Below are 16,364 nucleotides of genomic sequence, written 5' to 3' on the forward strand. Positions count from 1 at the left end.
TTTAGAAAAGAAATGCTGACTAATTTGCATGCAAACCAACAGAATTTATTTACATTACAGGTCAAAAGTTTGGAAACATTACAATTTTTAATGTTTTTGAAAAGTCTCTTTTGTCAGCAAGGCTGCGTTTATTTAATCAAAAATACAGTAATACTGTGAAATATTATTACAATTTATTGTTTTATATTTGAATAAATATAAAAATGTAACTTATTCCTGTGATGACAAAGCTTTATTTATATTGGATGCTTTAACTGGAATTTAATATCTCACTTCATCCCCAACATATTTATATTCAGCTCAGATGGTTATGACTGTCCCATCTTTGACCACCATAATGTTGTCAACTATTTACACTAATTCGCCAAGATCATGCTATTAGCACGTTAACTGCAGATTAACAGAATGCCTAGCAACAGGTTTTGGTGCAGTATTTCCCTGTAGCTCACCGCAGGGTCAGGGTTAATGAAGAATTGTGTGGAAGTATTAACAGATAATGAGCTGACTTAACAGGGACAAAACAGGACAGAGATATTGAGACTGTATTGGCAAGCGGGTGAAACTGACACTGCATGACAGACTTTTGAATGTGGCTTTGAGATGAAATCAATACCGATTGACAACACAACATGGGTGGACTTTACAGACTTAGCATATGTTGTCAAAGCAGTAAGTCTCATCTTACATGTCAAAACAGGTCAATGGTAACAACTTTTTTAGTTTTTTACTGTTTTTGCTATAAAAAATACTTTACTTTCCAATGAGCATCTGCACATGCTGCTAGATCATCCAGTGGCCAGTAGTTTAACTGGTTCTAGGGGGAAAAACAAATTTTACAAAAAGAGAGAGATGAGCTTGGATCAATTGGGGAAAAAAACAACCTTTGCCCTTTGTTTTAGACAGACAAATCTAGTAACCTCATTTTCCCTCGTCATCTAACTGCACCCAAAGGCAGAGGAGGTTTTATTAACTATGACACAGAGCATTAAAAACTCACGTTAGATAAATCCATTGAAAGGCAATCTGCTTAATGGTCCACAGGCCAGCAAGATGACACTTAATGGCCACTTTTACTGAAAATACCAGCAGGTCAGAGAGGTACTCTTAATCTATGAAAGCATACTGACGAATTAAAGAAAACCAGAAAAGAGTGCTTTCATCTGACATGTTTTCCCATCTTTATGTGATTAAGAGGATTGCTGTGCAAAAGCCTCTTAGTAAAAGAGCACAATGCACAAACTAATGTGTTTTAATCACAGTTTGTGCTGTAGATATGTAAACAACAGTCAAAGGCAATTTACAGTTATGTTTTAAGAAACTCTTACACCATAGTATCTGAGAAAATATAAATACAAACAGGCAATTAAAAATAAAACAAAAAATCCTTTAGTGCATTGCCCTCATCGCCCAATATATTTACAGACGTTGCTTATGAAAAGCTCATTTTAGGATAAAGCAGTTGTGCATTGTCATACACATATTATATACACACTCAATACATACATCTTCATAGATTTACTCCATTTTGGACATCTCAAATTTCGTAGTCATGATCTCCTGGGGGAGGAAAGAAAGACAAAATCATGAGAGGAAATCCTTTAAACAATGGGGAAAATGAGACATTTAAAAAGGCTGTGCAATACAATAAAATTCTCGAAATAATCAACACGGTTACATAAACACCTATAAAAGCCTGCATGTATTCTAGCATGTAATCTCTGATCTCCTCTTTAAGAGATTTGGCTGCGGTTCGAAATGAACACGTCCAATGTTAGCTTTAGTGAGGTCTTATTAGTCAGACAAAACCTCCAAAGCCTCAGCGCTCCTTTTGTTCCAAGCAGAAAGAAAACAACCGACGGAGAGGGAGCGAGGGTAAACACTGTGACGTGACAGGCTGATCGCTCTCTGTGTTCTACTTTGGAAGCTCAAATGGCGCCCACTGCTGGCCTATCAGAGTACGAGACACTCACCTCGTCTGAGTCTAGCAGAGGCGGCAGTGCGCTGCAAAACAAAGAAAAGGACACGTCAATGACACGGCAGTAATTGCTAGTAGATTTAAAGGCAAATTGATAGTGTCTTTGGTTGTACGAATAATCTGACTAAAAAGTGAATTCCTTTAAAAATTAACCAGTTATTTCTCATTCTAACCATAATTTCTGTAAAAATATGACTTTTATATGATCTCTGGACTTACACATCAGCCATTGATGAGGGAATGTTCTCCTCAACCCATTTGAGATCTTCATCCTGTGGTGACCACAAAATTGACAAATTTACCATTGGGGGAAGGCCATGACATGACAAAAAAACATGCAGCACACCTAAGAATACACAATAATGAGCGATTGTTTTTTCACAACGTGATGTTTTATATCTTTCTTAAGGCATTCTTCTATATGGCAATACGACATGCTTATTGTCAGTAAAACTATAAAAAATGTATGCCAAGTATTGTTGTGCATTACCACTTTGCTGAGTTTTGCACTTCCGTTGGTCTCTGGCTTCATCCCTCTCATTTTCACACCCTCTGTAGATTCAAGAATAACTGGTTAGAACCGGCTAAACACAGTCAAGCAAACAAAGGCTGATAACCAAACACGCAGACATGATACGCAGCATTCAAGTGTGCTGACGAAATTTAAACTATGTTGTTTGAAAGTCGGCATGAAATGCAAATAGATCTCACAGTGAAAGATTCATCCGTTTCAATTTTAAGAATATTCCTGTGAAAATGACAGACCAATCTTCATCTAGTCTGCTTAAACTCCACACCTGCAAGCTCAAGTTCTTCTGCCTCCACTTTTGAGCATAATGCCCACATTTCAAAATCAAATCAACAACCAATGAATATAATCAAGTCCCTCACTACATTTTTTCTTTTTTGATAATCTGTTACACTCGGATGTATATCACAATACTGAAGAAAAGATCTGTCGCTATTTATTTCATTTAGGAAAGATCCAGAATTACTTCCCCATCATCTTTAAATATAGGCCACTTCTTGTGTCTCACACCTTCTAATTTGTTAATTAAAACTCTTACCGAAGGCTTCATTCATTAGCTGCTCCTCCTCTTCCTCGCTAACTTCATCCACCAGTGGACTGAAGGCATACCTGAAGGGTTCAGAAGGAGAGACTGATGATCTTGTCTCCACTATAAGCTGAGTTTACAAACGGGGTTGACACATGGATAGAGGTGAAGTGCTTTACCTCTGGTTGTTCGCTGAAGGCCTCCATAAGAAAATAATGACGAGCAGGATACTAGAGAACAGGAAGCGCCAGAAGGCATCATCTATCCACAGCTCTCTCCAGTCCTACAGTTCAAATAGGTGTCAAATAAATATATTTAACTAAAAAGACAGAAGAGATATTTATTACAAAACAAGAGAATGCTCACAGATTGGCACTTGGTTAACTTGAAGGTCTTTGTTGTCCACACAATGAATATAACAGAAGCTGAAAGAGAATCAGAATTTCATTATGAGAACATGTGGCCAAAAAAAAAAAAGAAGCAAAATAATTCTATTTGCATACACGTCCGTTCAAAAGTTTGGAGTTGGTACGATTTTTTTTAAATGTTTTTTGTTTGTTTGTTTAAAGTCTCTTACACTCAATAAAGGCTGCATTTATTTGATCAAAAAATACAGTAAAATATAATAGAATTAGAAATCATTATAATAAGCTGGGATTTGGTGCTCAAGAAACATTTCTTATTATCAATGTTGTGGAAACCGTGATATATTTTGTCAGGATTCTTCCTTTTCAGGACTCACCGGCCATTTTATTAGATACACCCGTTCAGCCAATCACATGACACCAACTCAATGCATTTAGGCATGTAGACATGGTCTGCTGGAGTTCAAACTGAGCGTCAGAATGGGGAGGAAAGGTGATTTAAGTGACTGAACATGGCATGGTTGGTGCCAGACAGGCTGGTCTGAGTATTTCAGAAACTGCTGATCTACTGGGATTTTCTAGCACAACCATCTCTAGGGTTTACAGAGATTGGTCCGAAAAAGAGAAAATATCCAGTGAGTGAAAATACCTTGTAGGTCAGGGGAGAATGGCCAAACTCAAATAACCACTCGTTACAACATGTCAAACCTTGAAGCAGATGGGCTATAGTAGCAGAAGACCACCGGGTGCCACTCCTGTCCTCTAAAAACAGGAAACTGAGGCTACAATTCACACAGGCTCACCAAAATTGGTTGCCTGGTCTGATGAGTCTTGATTTCTGCTGTGAAATTCAGATGGTAGGATCAGAATTTGGAGTAAACATCAATGGTTCAGGTGGTGGTGTCATGGTGTGGGGGATATTTTCTTGTAACACATTGGGCCTCATAGTACCAACTGAGCGTCATTTAAACACTACAGCCCACCTGAGTGTTGTTGCTGACCATGTTTATCCCTTTATGACCAGTGTTTCCATCTTCTGATGGCTACTTCAGGATAACACACGTCACAAAGGTTAAATCATCTCAAAATGGTTTCTTGAACATGACAATGAGTTCACAATTCTCACTATTCTCAAATGGCCTGATCTCAATCCATTAGACATTATTTAGAGCAGTGCCATGACAGCCTCACTTTCACACCTGAAAAAACTCCCGACAATATAAACTGTGGAAAATTGTAAGTAATCTAGGAGCTTTTTACAGCGGATGCCATTGGAAACACGGGCATCCGCTGTAAAAAGCTCCTAGATTACTTACAATTTTCCACAGTTTATATTGTCGGGAGTTTTTTGTCAACTGAAATTTCTTGGAAAGATATTTTTTCAGTGTTTCATGAGCAGAACAATCCAAAAACACATTGGATAACAGTACAGCCCATTGATGAGATGCATGTCTGTCCCTAACAGCCTCGCTTTCATTCCCATTAAAAATCAAAGATGGCGCTGCTGTGAATAAGGTCTATAGGGTACCTTTGGGATGTGGTGGAACAGGAGATTCGCATGATGGATGCGTCATCCGACAAGCAATTGTGTGATGCTATCATGTCAATATAGACCAAAACCTCTGAATAAAATATTAATCTATGCAAAAGGAGGTCCAACCCAGTACTAGCAAGGTGTACCTTAAGGATAGGCAAGGTCAGTCCTGGAGTGCTGCTGTCCTGCAAAGTTTAGAAGCAGAGCAAAATTCACCTGCCTGTGAACCTTGGTAATCCTGAAGACACTGATTAGCTTGTTCATACGTGCTTGATTAGAGTTAAAGCTAAACTCAGCAGGACAGCAGCACTCCAGGACTGACATTGCCTATCCCTGGTGTACCTAATGTGACTGGTGGCTGGTGAGTGTATTACAAAATAAAAAATCCATTGAAAAACGTCTTTACTTTCACATTTAATAAATTGAGTGGCCTTACTGAAAAAAAGTAATAATTGTTTTTTTAAAAACATACTGACTGTAAACTTTTGAACGGTAGTGCATTATGAAGGGAATATCAGTGCATGCAAGTGTTCAAATTTTTAGTAAAATTATAGTTTGAAGAGTTGCCAATCTAAATATAGCAAGAGAGAGACAGAGATTGAATGTCCCCAATTACGGCTCACTTTCCATTAATAAATCATGTAACCCAGATGTTTGACAGACCAATCATAATTCAGTCTGCATTGAAAGGATTACAGTACTGTATTGAAATGCCTAAATACCAGTGATTAGTGTCAAAGACACAGTAGTAGTGTAGTAGTGTGCAGTGTGTGCTCACCGATGATAGCGAATATGAGTGTGTTGGTGAAGTGTCGGTACAGGGACAGCTTGACCAAGTTTCTCCTCAGCCGAAGGAGCTTCATCGTCTGGGCCAGGCTAATGAAGATGTGACTGAGTGTCAAGGACTATAATTGATCACTAGAGCTCAGCAACTTCCTAATGTTCACAATCTAAATCAGACACAGCTTACTATGCAGTTAAAACAGAACAGAAATGACAGAGAACTGTAGAGAGTCTTCCTGACCCACTGGCTGTAACATGGATGAGTTTGTCCTCTAGGAGAGTCAAGCTTTATGAATGGAGAAAATCTAGGGAATCACAAAGGGAAGGAGGACAAAAAAGGGCGATTAACAGCCGACATACAGAGGGCCACTGTTAAACAACCCAGCAAGAGAGAAAGAGGGACACACACAAGCAGCATTGGAGAAACGTAGGATATCCACCAGCAGAGGGTAGAGTCGAGAACAGCCAAGGGGATGGCAGCCAGCAACACCAGGTCATCTTCAGCCTGGCAGAACAATACAGGGGAAGAGAGAGGGAAAGACAGAGAAAGCCAGAGAAAGAGAAAGAAGAGTAGCACCGTCACACACACCACCATCAGAGGGTCCTAAATAGGGCTGGACGACTGCCTTTTTAAGATATTCAGAACCTAAATATTTATTTCCTCAGAAATGGCTTGAAAGGCTGACTTTTTTTTCCAAAGGAACTGTCAATTCGATTCAATTTAATTCAACCAAATACTTTCCAAAATGATTAATGCAAGAAGTACCGTAATAAACAAACAAATGAGATTTAACAATCTCCATGAAACTACAGTATACTTTCATCCATTGTTTGTGATCAAAATATTTTTTTAAATGTTTTTAGAATAAATTTAGCATAAAGCATTCTCACCAATGCTGTATTTACTTTATCAACTGTTTTAAAATGTAATTTATGTCTGTGATGGCAAAATTGAATTTTCAGCAGCCATTACTCCTGTTTTTAGTGCATATGATCCTTCAGAATCAGTTAAAAACAGTTATGTTGCTTAATATTTTTGTGCAAATCAGGATTTTTTTCAGGGTTCTTCGATGAATAAAAAGTTCAAAAGACCAGCATTTATTTTAAATAGAATTTTCTGTTGCGTCCTTGCATAAATAATAATAAATAATAATAAAAAAACCTCACTTGCCATAAACTTTTGAACAGTAGTGTGAATATTATTGGTTATATGACCTTTCCCTTTAACAGAAGTAAATTGAACTTACCAAATAGTGTAACGACAAATAATGATATGTATATGCAGATGCCACATTCGACTGCTACAGAAATGTCGACAAGTCCGCCATTTGGGAACGGTTAACATGATGCCGTTCATTAGTCACACTAACAATTCAATGAATTTTAATGAAACACGTTCAGAATGTACTGGTTTATATATAATAAATGCAATATCCATATGCAGAATTGTTACATTAATAATAAACTAAATGCTGTGAAACTGCAGATGTAGATGAACAGTAAATTTGCTATTTTTAAAGTCTGCGTGAACCAGAAGTTGCAAACGACTTTTCTCCAGTGTTGTGACGTATTTCCCAGTGAAACGGAATATTGAACAGAGGGCAGGGTTTTACTCTAGCGCTCCTCCTCTCCATCTCTCGCTCATCTCGGACTAACGGTTTGAGGGGAGTGGTTAAGCGTTTCCCAAACCAAGCCGTCAAACCTACGTCATCAGGGAAGGTCCTCCAATGCAGAACATTTTCAGATTTTGATTAAAGATTACGAAGCCAAAACAAATTTTTGTGTGGATTGACTTGCATGGATTAATTGTTCACCACAAAACGATCAATTTAGGCAAACAAAGTAAATATGGTCAATTTTGATTTCATGTGGACTTTAAGTGGTCACGGACCGGATTTGACCGTTCCAAAAATGACGGACGGATTACGTGGCAGCCCATAGAACAGACACTAATGAGGCATCTGTGAATATATACCTATGAAATAAATAGCATTTCAGTAATCGAGTATCGTTAAATTCCTATGTTGTTTAATTTTATATTGCAATCGAAATTATCTTCATATTTAATACATCGCCCAGCCCTAGTTCTAAATGCTCACACTTTGCAACCCATAACCATCATTCAGCCCAACAAAGGCAGGTTTACATCATGCTACTAGCTTGGAAGCAAGACTGAAAATGGGGAAAAAAGATATTCCACAAGGCATTATCTCAACTGCACGCCACCACCAACACAAGTGCCAAGACTCAGACTCAGATGTCCATTACATAGCATCCCAAAAAGAATTGCACTGAGTACTGTATGCATTGTCACTGAAGTACAAAAAAAAAAAATTATAAGTTCAACCCTGTTGAATATGCTGTCATTTCCATTTATCTGTCCTAAACTACACCATGCAGAAGTCACTGTAATAACACCACAAAATGAACACTACTATGACACAATCTTAACAGATGACTGACTTGTGAAAGGATATCCACCACACAACACAAGAATCAATGAGGGCCATAACAATGTCACAAAGCAGCCTGCTTGAACCACCGTGCTCCTGCGAGAGAGAAACATTAACCTTCACATGACATTTGGTGCAACAGCATCATGTTAAATTAGAAGGTTTGCCACAAAGGAGGAGATATTTCTCCACTAGTCACTATTTATTATTGGCAATGAAAGTGTGTTTGGATTCAGCGGTGAGACTCTCCTTACCGTGTTGACTCTCAGGACGCCCTCTATGATGGAGAAGATAAGGTAGAGCAGTCCTACTCCCACTACCCTGTGCAGCAATGCTCCTAGTCTTGGCCTGCAGCAAAAAGGCAGAGGTTTTGAATGGGGAAATGTATAGAAGATTACTCTTATTGTAAATGTTTTGCTGCAATTGAACTCAACTTCCAGAATTAACTGCAAATAGTATTACACTTAGGGATGCACGATATATCGGCATTCGGTATCGACCGATATATGCTCATTTTTAATGGGCCCGATAAGAAGATTTGACTGATATATTATAGTCGATAAATAATGGATTATTTCCTTCAGCTGAGACAGTTCAGATGCGCACTGTTCTCCATAATGGTTTTGAATAGCTTGAAATATGATTGGAATCACTTAAAAAAAGGAAAATACAGTTAAGTGCAACATGTGCTGTCATACAATTATAATGAGAACATTATAACTGTGTGCTTGGGACATAGGTTCTAATGGTGAGACTTTTGTTTTTGTAATCAGGCTCTCAAAAATTATATAAAAATTTGGATTTAGATTTATCGGCCAATATATCGGTTATCGGCTTTTAAATATAAAGAATTATGGGTATCGGCCAAAATTTTCATATCTGTACATTCCTAATTACACTTATACTAGTGTTCAAAAAATTGTGAAATATTATTAGTTTCAAATAACTTCAGATCCTTCAGAATTCATTCAAATATGCTGATTTGGTGTTAAAAAACATTTATTATTATTATTATTATTATTATTATTATTATTATTATCATCAATGTTGAAAACAGTTGTTTTGCTTAAAGGAGAACTCCGGTCAATTTTAACATTGAGCTAATTTTTTTGTAAATTTGGAGTGCTGTCAATACAGAGAACAATGACAAAAATATGTGTTGCCTACACCGTGTTATCCTCTTTTTTAAATTTGCACCCTGTTGACTTCAATGGGGCAAGTTTTAAACCTGCTTTTAGCCTCTTAACATCCTTGATGTGTCATTACAAGTGCACAGCTAATGTGAGTGATTCCTTCGGAGTGAACGCGGGTGAATCTGACTGCAGTAGATGTGAAAGATATGAATAAAAATGATGTTATTTCAGCCAGTACATACCTGTATTTACATCCTGTTTTCGGTCGAAGTCCATAGTAGTCGATTGTCGAGTTCACCCGCATAGGTTTAGTTACCTATGATCACGCGCGTGAACTCGACAATCGATTACTATGGACTTCGACCGAAAACAGGATGTAAATACAGGTATTTACTGACTGAAATAACATCATTTTTATTCATATCTTTCACATCTACTGCAGTCAGATTCACCCGTGTTCACTCTGAAGGAATCACTCACATTAGCTGTGCACTTGTAATGACACATCAAGGATGTTAAGAGGCTAAAAGCAGGTTTAAAACTTGCCCCATTGAAGTCAACAGGGTGCAAATTTTAAAAAGAGGATAACACGGTGTAGGCAACACCGATTTTTGTCATTGTTCTCTGTATTGACAGCACTCCAAATTTACAAAAAAATGAGCTTAATGTTAAAATTGACCGGAGTTCTCCTTTAATATTTCTGTGGAAACCCTGATACATTTTTAATGAATAGAAAAGTTCAGAAGAACAGCATTTATTTGAAATAGAAATGTTTGTTACAAAACTTACAATGCAACAAAGTCTTTACTTTTGATCAATTGAATGCATCCTTGCTGAATAAAAGATTAGACCAGACTCTAGATTCTATTATGCCTCCATTTATCACTGTTTAAAAACGACTTACTTGACTATGCCATATCCCAGGCTAGCAATAATGACCAACACTCGAGCCAGGGTTCTTTTCACAGCCGAAAGTACCTCTGCAAACACCACAGCACCTTGAACTGCACACACAAAAGAATGCACCGTGATGACTACATTCACTATAGTAACCTTATCAAAGCTTTACAGCACCATTACAGAATCAATCACATCAAACATAAGCCTAAGGATTTATTGATATAATAGGCCACAATACTATACTGTACATATAAACAGTTTGCCTTTGTGTTGAACATAAAAAAGCAGCTTTATTTTTAAATGTACTAGATTATTACAAATGCTTATTAAAACATTACAAGCTAAATATTAAACAGCCTTCATTTCTCTTCACAGTGACCATTTAAAAACTGACCTAATTTGAGTGCACTTATGTTGTACTACACATAAAAATATAACAAACAGCTTGAAGTGAGACCATACTGTGTGTCCGCAGCTGAAATGTGACATGAATAAATAATGAATCCGTTTTTAGGACATGTTTTTAACTAGTGTTACCTGATTGGCCATCGTAACGGATGCTTTGGAACTCCGCATAGAAGACCGCCTTCTCAAGCATGCCCAGAAAGATCACTCCCCCAATCCAGAACTGAATCCGCAGCAGGTCTCTCCAGTAACAAGCCGAGAGAGCCAACCACAGCACGCCCATAATTACGTAGATGATGCACATCACCATGTAGAACTGAGGACAACAGGCAAAAAGTGTAAGTGGAAGCTTTCGCATATAAAAGAATCTAACAAAATACTACACAAAACACTACAGTAAATCCTACAATACCATAGGAATCAGAGCCTTAAATAACTGCAGTTAGACAAAAAAAAACAGATACTCACAATCATCGAAGGCCATTCAGATGCTGAGATGTAGTCATAAGGGCCGTGCATCTTGACCGCCACTGTAGTTTGAAGAAATATATATTAACTTATTCTTAAAATATGTTTATTTATAAAATTTGTTAGCAATTGTACGTGTCATTCAAAAGGACCCTTGCTGTCAAACTGGGCTGTTCTTGTTCACAAGACATTATTCTGCTGATAATCAAAGATCTGGCTTTGTGAGTTCCATAAGTAGTTTATTACTACATGAACCTCATTATTACCATTAAGGTAAGCCTAATCATAATCTTACGCTGTATGTTCCATGTCGCTTCTTTGGTAGCTGGAAACGCTTCAATTCGGATGATGAACATATAAGGGCTGTCTTCCCAGGTTTGTACCACTCTGGTGTGCGATTTAGACTGTTTCTGCTACAACAACAAAACGCATGTAAAGAAAGAGCCACAATAAAGAACAATTTTTGAATTGTGATTCTGTGCAATGATACTTACCATGGTTTTTACTGATAAAGACTCTTTGCTTTTCGGAGCGCTCGATGGATTTGTTGCAGCAGCCTGATCATACAAACATTTGGAAAAGTGTACTTCTATAAATCTGCATTCAAGTCTTAACCTTGTTGGCATTGAACATCATAATGCATCTTTGCTTCCTTTACAATAAAAAATACCATCACTTAATAATCATAACAAGGCATTAAATAGAGTAGTTCACCCCAAAATCATCTACATCTACAGTCATCTACATTTTGTCATTATTTACTCACTCTCATGTTGTTCATCTGAACGTATGAAGTTGCTCTTTTCCATACAATGAAAGTAAATGGTGACAATTGCAAAGAAATGTGAAAAATGACTACATTTTTTGTCTGTTCCTCACACAAAACTATCATATGGCTTCAGATGATTCAGAATATAGTGAACAAGTTGTAGGTACTACTTTTCTTATGTTTTTATGTTGCTATTTTTGGAGCCTGAAAGCCCAGAGTCTCCATTCATCGTGTATGTATGGCAGAGAGCAGCTCAGACATTCTGCTAAACATTTCCTTTTGTGTTCTACAAGAGAAAAAGTGTCACATCGGTTTGGAGGGTGAGTAAATGATGACAGACTTTTCATTTTGAGTGAACTCTTAAGGTTTCAATTATGATTTTCAATGTGAGGGTAAAAAATATTGGGCAGAAAATTAACAAACATCTTTCGCCTGTACTTCTGTCTTCTTCTCCACATCCCTCCTTCGTCTGTTTTGTTTAACTGTGGTTGGCTGAAACAAAAAAGAGAGCAGACAACATTCCCAAGGAGTTTCCTGCATTTTCTGGCTGCAGATTCAATTACATTTCGGGCTGTAGCAATTTTAAAAAAAAATTGATGCAAAATGTTTTCCCCTAAAATAATTCTGTTGTTGTCCTCTCCCATTTTGCAGTTTTAGAAATTTGGCAGGATTTCTCCTATTTGGACAAAATCTATACTAAAAATGTTCATGAATTTCTGAAGCTGGGCACACACTCAAAAGAACTAACGACACAACTGGTTAGACCAGATATTCATATGAACAGCAGAGTCTTCTGGTTGTTTAAGCTTCGGCTATTTAGGTTAGCTCTAAAAAACTGTCAGTTTAACAGTGAGACAGAATCTGTGTATCTACAAATAAAATACTTATTACAAAGCTATTTGAAATAATGGATTCTGATTGGTCCATCACAGCACTTTGCACCATTGAATAATTTACTATTAGGCAACAGATTTCCTACATAGCTGTGCTAGTTTCATATATCACTCCATGGCCTCTTTCATCTCATACAATCTTCTCAAATCAATATTTCATATCTAGTTATTCATAGGGCTGTCACTTTTCGTTCGAAAATCGATTGCACAATCGATCAGACCAACCAACGCAAGTTTCGAAAACGAAAACAGAGAATCGATTATAACGGTCTTTTTTCTCAGAGCGCGTCCAGCTCGTGACGATACGCGCGCAGCGAACGGCGCCTCTCACAGCAACTGCAGGCTCTGACAAACACACAAAACAGCAAATCCTTCTTCTTCATAATGTGTCTCTTTTTACAACAAAACTGAATTCTGCCAGTATTCAGACAGTCTCATGCATGCAGATACAGATTCGGGCTACGGTCTACAATCGCTTACATAGGCGAAATTTGTTTGACATTTCTAACCGTAAACACAGGCATGTTGAAGACTGCAGTAATGTTTTTCATTGATGTTATGGCAGTCCACTCTACTTATTGTTTTTCGAGAATGTTGCACTCCTGTTTGTCATTGTGCACGAAACTTCACGCCAATAAATCATCAGGAATATTGCTGACTTGTGCGCGTCTCAAGCGCCGTCTTTACGTTCGTCCTAATGCCCGTTAGTTGTCCGTTGATTTGCCCATATTTGGCGTTTAAAATGGAAACGTCTTTAGACATGGAAAATCGATTTTACAATCGATTCAATGAACACTTATGTTTAAAAAATCGAACAGGATTTTTTCACAAAAGTGACAGCCCTAGTTATTCATTTATTTGAGCAGCCATGGGATGAGTGAAGTCCTGATCACACAGCTGGGTTTTATTCTGCAAATAATGGTTGGATGACAGTACCCTGTCCCCATATATAACTGTAATATTTCAACTCACCTCATATAATGGCTCCAGCTTTTTAGGCAGATCATCTTGTTCTACTGCAAACTGGGTGTTCAAATTGAGAGACAGAGATGCTTATTGACAGAGCCTTTGAAATTCATGTTAATTTAAGTCTGACCTAAATAAACTAAAACATTAACAAAATGTACATTCACTCGACAATGAATGTATTAAAAAGAGAAGTTGTCATGTACCTTATCCCCAACATTATTAGAGTTGCACTCTATAGGCTCATACAAGTGACTAACGTACAATCCATTGCCTCCTGGCCGCAGTACATTCGTGCTGTTAAAATACTGCATTTCTAATTCAGCCTTTTTGGAGAAAAGAGAATTTTGCGTATTAAAATGCTGTAAAGTAGTCAAAAACAGCAATTTTTGATAAAAATCAACTCACATTAAGTCCAAACACTTCATCGTGGCAAGAAGAACTCCGCAAATACCATGATATACTAAAGTTTACATGACCGACGCATGTTCCTTTGAGCCCTGAAATATGTTCAGTCTATTAATACAAATGTGACCCTGGATCACAAAACCAGTCACAAGTCGCACGGGTATATTTGTGGCAATAGCCAACAATACATTGTATGGGTCAAAATAATCGATTTTTCTTTTATGCTAAAAATCATTAGGATATTAAGTAAAGATCATGTTCCATGAAGATATTTAGTAAATTTCCAACCGTAAATATATAAAACATTTCTTTTTGTGAGTGAATGCAGCACAATCGCCAATAGAAATGGACAACTTTAAAGATGATTTTCTCAATGTTTCGATTTTGTGCACCCTCAGATTCCAGATTTTCAATAGTTGTATCTCGGCCAAATATTGTCATATCCTAACAAACCATGCATCAATGGAAATCTTATTTATTCAGTTTTCAGATGATGTATAAATCTCAATTTCAAAAAATGTACCCATGTGACTGGTTTTGTGGTCCAGGGTCACAAATAAGGCACAGAGCAGCCAAAGCATAACCAACTCACTGATGCGTGAGATGAAGTTAATTTGGGGAAAAATGACAAAGTAAAGAGCATACTCACAGATTATTGAAATGTCAGTGCCATTGAACATTGTCTTTGGAAAATAGAAGTAGTTCCCTTTAACTCTCTGAAATACACAAAAGGAGAATTCTCACCATCTTACTAGTAACACAAAAATGAAATCCTTCATATACATTTATTAAAGAAGAAATGTATTTATAACTCTAATATAAAGATTAGCATGTAGTCAGCTAATATCAGGCAAGACCAGATTAAAAGATCATATCCTAAGCACTTAAGATACATGTTCACCACTAGGCACATAACATCATATTATCGATGTTTTTATACATTCATACGTATGGAAGGTGTTAACTGGTGTTGTGTGTGCAAAGAAAATGGACTGTCAATATCACGAGTCTAGTAGAAGACACTACGCGAGGGTCAAGATTTCACCTAGCCTGAATACCGCAGTTGCAGATGCACTTACATTATCCACACTCAGGATCCATTTGCCCGGCTCTGATATAGCTGTCAGCGGTGGTATAAATACGAAATGAAGAATGACAACAATCAGTACTCCTCTGATTCTTACCGATACCAAAGACTCGGTCGTCGCCATTGTTATAAGCAAGCAGTTGACGTTACAACTTCAGCGCGAGCAACACTTCCTTGTGTAAATCTACATCCTGTTCGACGTCACTTGGTGTGTGGTGACGTTACTGGTCATTTTTGCAATTAAATAAGCATTTAATTTATACATGCATAAAATAAAATAATAAAATATTACACATTATACAATTATGCATTAAAAAACAAGAATATATATATATATATATATATATATATATATATATATATATATTCTTGTTTTTTAATGCATAATTGTATAATGTGTAATATTTTATTATTTTATTTTATGCATGTATAAATTAAATGCTTATTATAATTTATAAATAAGCAATATATATATATATATATATATATATAACAAAAACTTTTATTTTAGATGTAATTAATCACGATTAATCGATTTGACAGCACTATTTTAAAGATATAGCTTTCTTATTCAACGAGTCTCTACTGTTGTCTATACACGGGTTTCTTGTATACAAACAATACCGGATGCGCGCGCATCCAGGAGGCAAAAAACCCGCTATCTGTTATGCCGAATTCTGTAAAGATATTGTAATTAACGTAGATTTCCCATTGTTTGTAATTTCTTGTTGACTTAATAATAAACTGCAATTTCAGAGTTGGATCTGTTTGTTTGTGTTTCATATTATTATAACATATGTAAAACGTCCAACTGTTTACGAATCCGGACATACTGTGATGCATGTATGAATTATCATGTTAGACTAAGTTAGTAATGTAATGTTAGCAGTGCAGCATTTGCTTTTATATAAGTTAACCTTGTTTACGTTACGTTACTTTACGACCTGCAGCATTTCATGACTGCACATATAACGTTACATTAGTGTAAATCAAAGATTTGACGATGGATTATGTAGCCTTAGTACCTCCGACCGTGGCGATTATATTAAAAAACTTACTCTCAGCAATGGTGAGATCTTGCCGGATCCCTACGCAATACATGACGATCTTTGGATTGCGGATGACAAATAGTGGCCAGCAATTGTATGGCCTGATATAGGCTATATAATT

The 16,364-nt window shown here is 36.9% G+C and overlaps 1 protein-coding gene across 6 annotated transcripts; it reads right to left on the minus strand.

The window, feature by feature from the left end:
- Positions 1 to 29: 29 nt before the first annotated feature.
- Positions 30 to 15,424, minus strand: LOC308693536 (transmembrane protein 87A). 6 transcript variants are annotated; one of them, XM_081370472.1, is made up of 22 exons: positions 15,187 to 15,397; positions 14,757 to 14,823; positions 14,108 to 14,199; positions 13,906 to 14,025; positions 13,706 to 13,756; positions 12,264 to 12,332; positions 11,566 to 11,628; positions 11,367 to 11,484; positions 11,072 to 11,133; positions 10,736 to 10,919; positions 10,203 to 10,302; positions 8,420 to 8,513; positions 8,194 to 8,261; positions 5,708 to 5,820; positions 3,397 to 3,455; positions 3,210 to 3,313; positions 3,043 to 3,113; positions 2,466 to 2,527; positions 2,195 to 2,247; positions 1,971 to 2,001; positions 1,504 to 1,557; positions 30 to 814 (listed from the first exon to the last, which is right to left on the minus strand). In XM_081370472.1, the coding sequence occupies exons 1-21, from the start codon at positions 15,316 to 15,318 to the stop codon at positions 1,516 to 1,518; spliced, it is 1,755 nt and encodes a 584-aa protein (XP_081226598.1). In that variant the 5' UTR covers positions 15,319 to 15,397; the 3' UTR covers positions 30 to 814; positions 1,504 to 1,515. The 6 variants fall into 6 exon arrangements, with proteins under 6 accessions (XP_081226598.1, XP_081226601.1, XP_081226599.1 ...); XM_081370475.1 differs by having other exon boundaries at positions 12,279 to 12,332; positions 15,187 to 15,391; XM_081370473.1 differs by lacking the exon at positions 8,194 to 8,261 and adding an exon at positions 6,153 to 6,217 and having other exon boundaries at positions 15,187 to 15,391.
- Between the last annotated feature and the right edge of the window lie 940 nt (positions 15,425 to 16,364).

This window comes from Scardinius erythrophthalmus (genome assembly GCF_964197995.2).
Source record: "Scardinius erythrophthalmus genome assembly, chromosome: 7".
NCBI lineage: Eukaryota > Metazoa > Chordata > Actinopteri > Cypriniformes > Leuciscidae > Scardinius > Scardinius erythrophthalmus.

What these genes read in the sequence shown, in the direction of transcription:
- LOC308693536 (XM_081370471.1), bottom strand. Translation starts at nt 15,318, where the DNA reads ATGGCGACGACCGAGTCTTTGGTATCGGTAAGAATCAGAGGAGTACTG. An exon ending in CAGAAGTACAGGCGAAAGAT is followed by an intron (nt 11,629 to 12,263) that starts GTTTGTTAATTT and finishes TTGTATGATCAG; the next exon opens with GCTGCTGCAACAAATCCATC. An exon ending in GCGTCCTGAGAGTCAACACG is followed by an intron (nt 8,262 to 8,419) that starts GTAAGGAGAGTC and finishes TCTCTCTCGCAG; the next exon opens with GAGCACGGTGGTTCAAGCAG.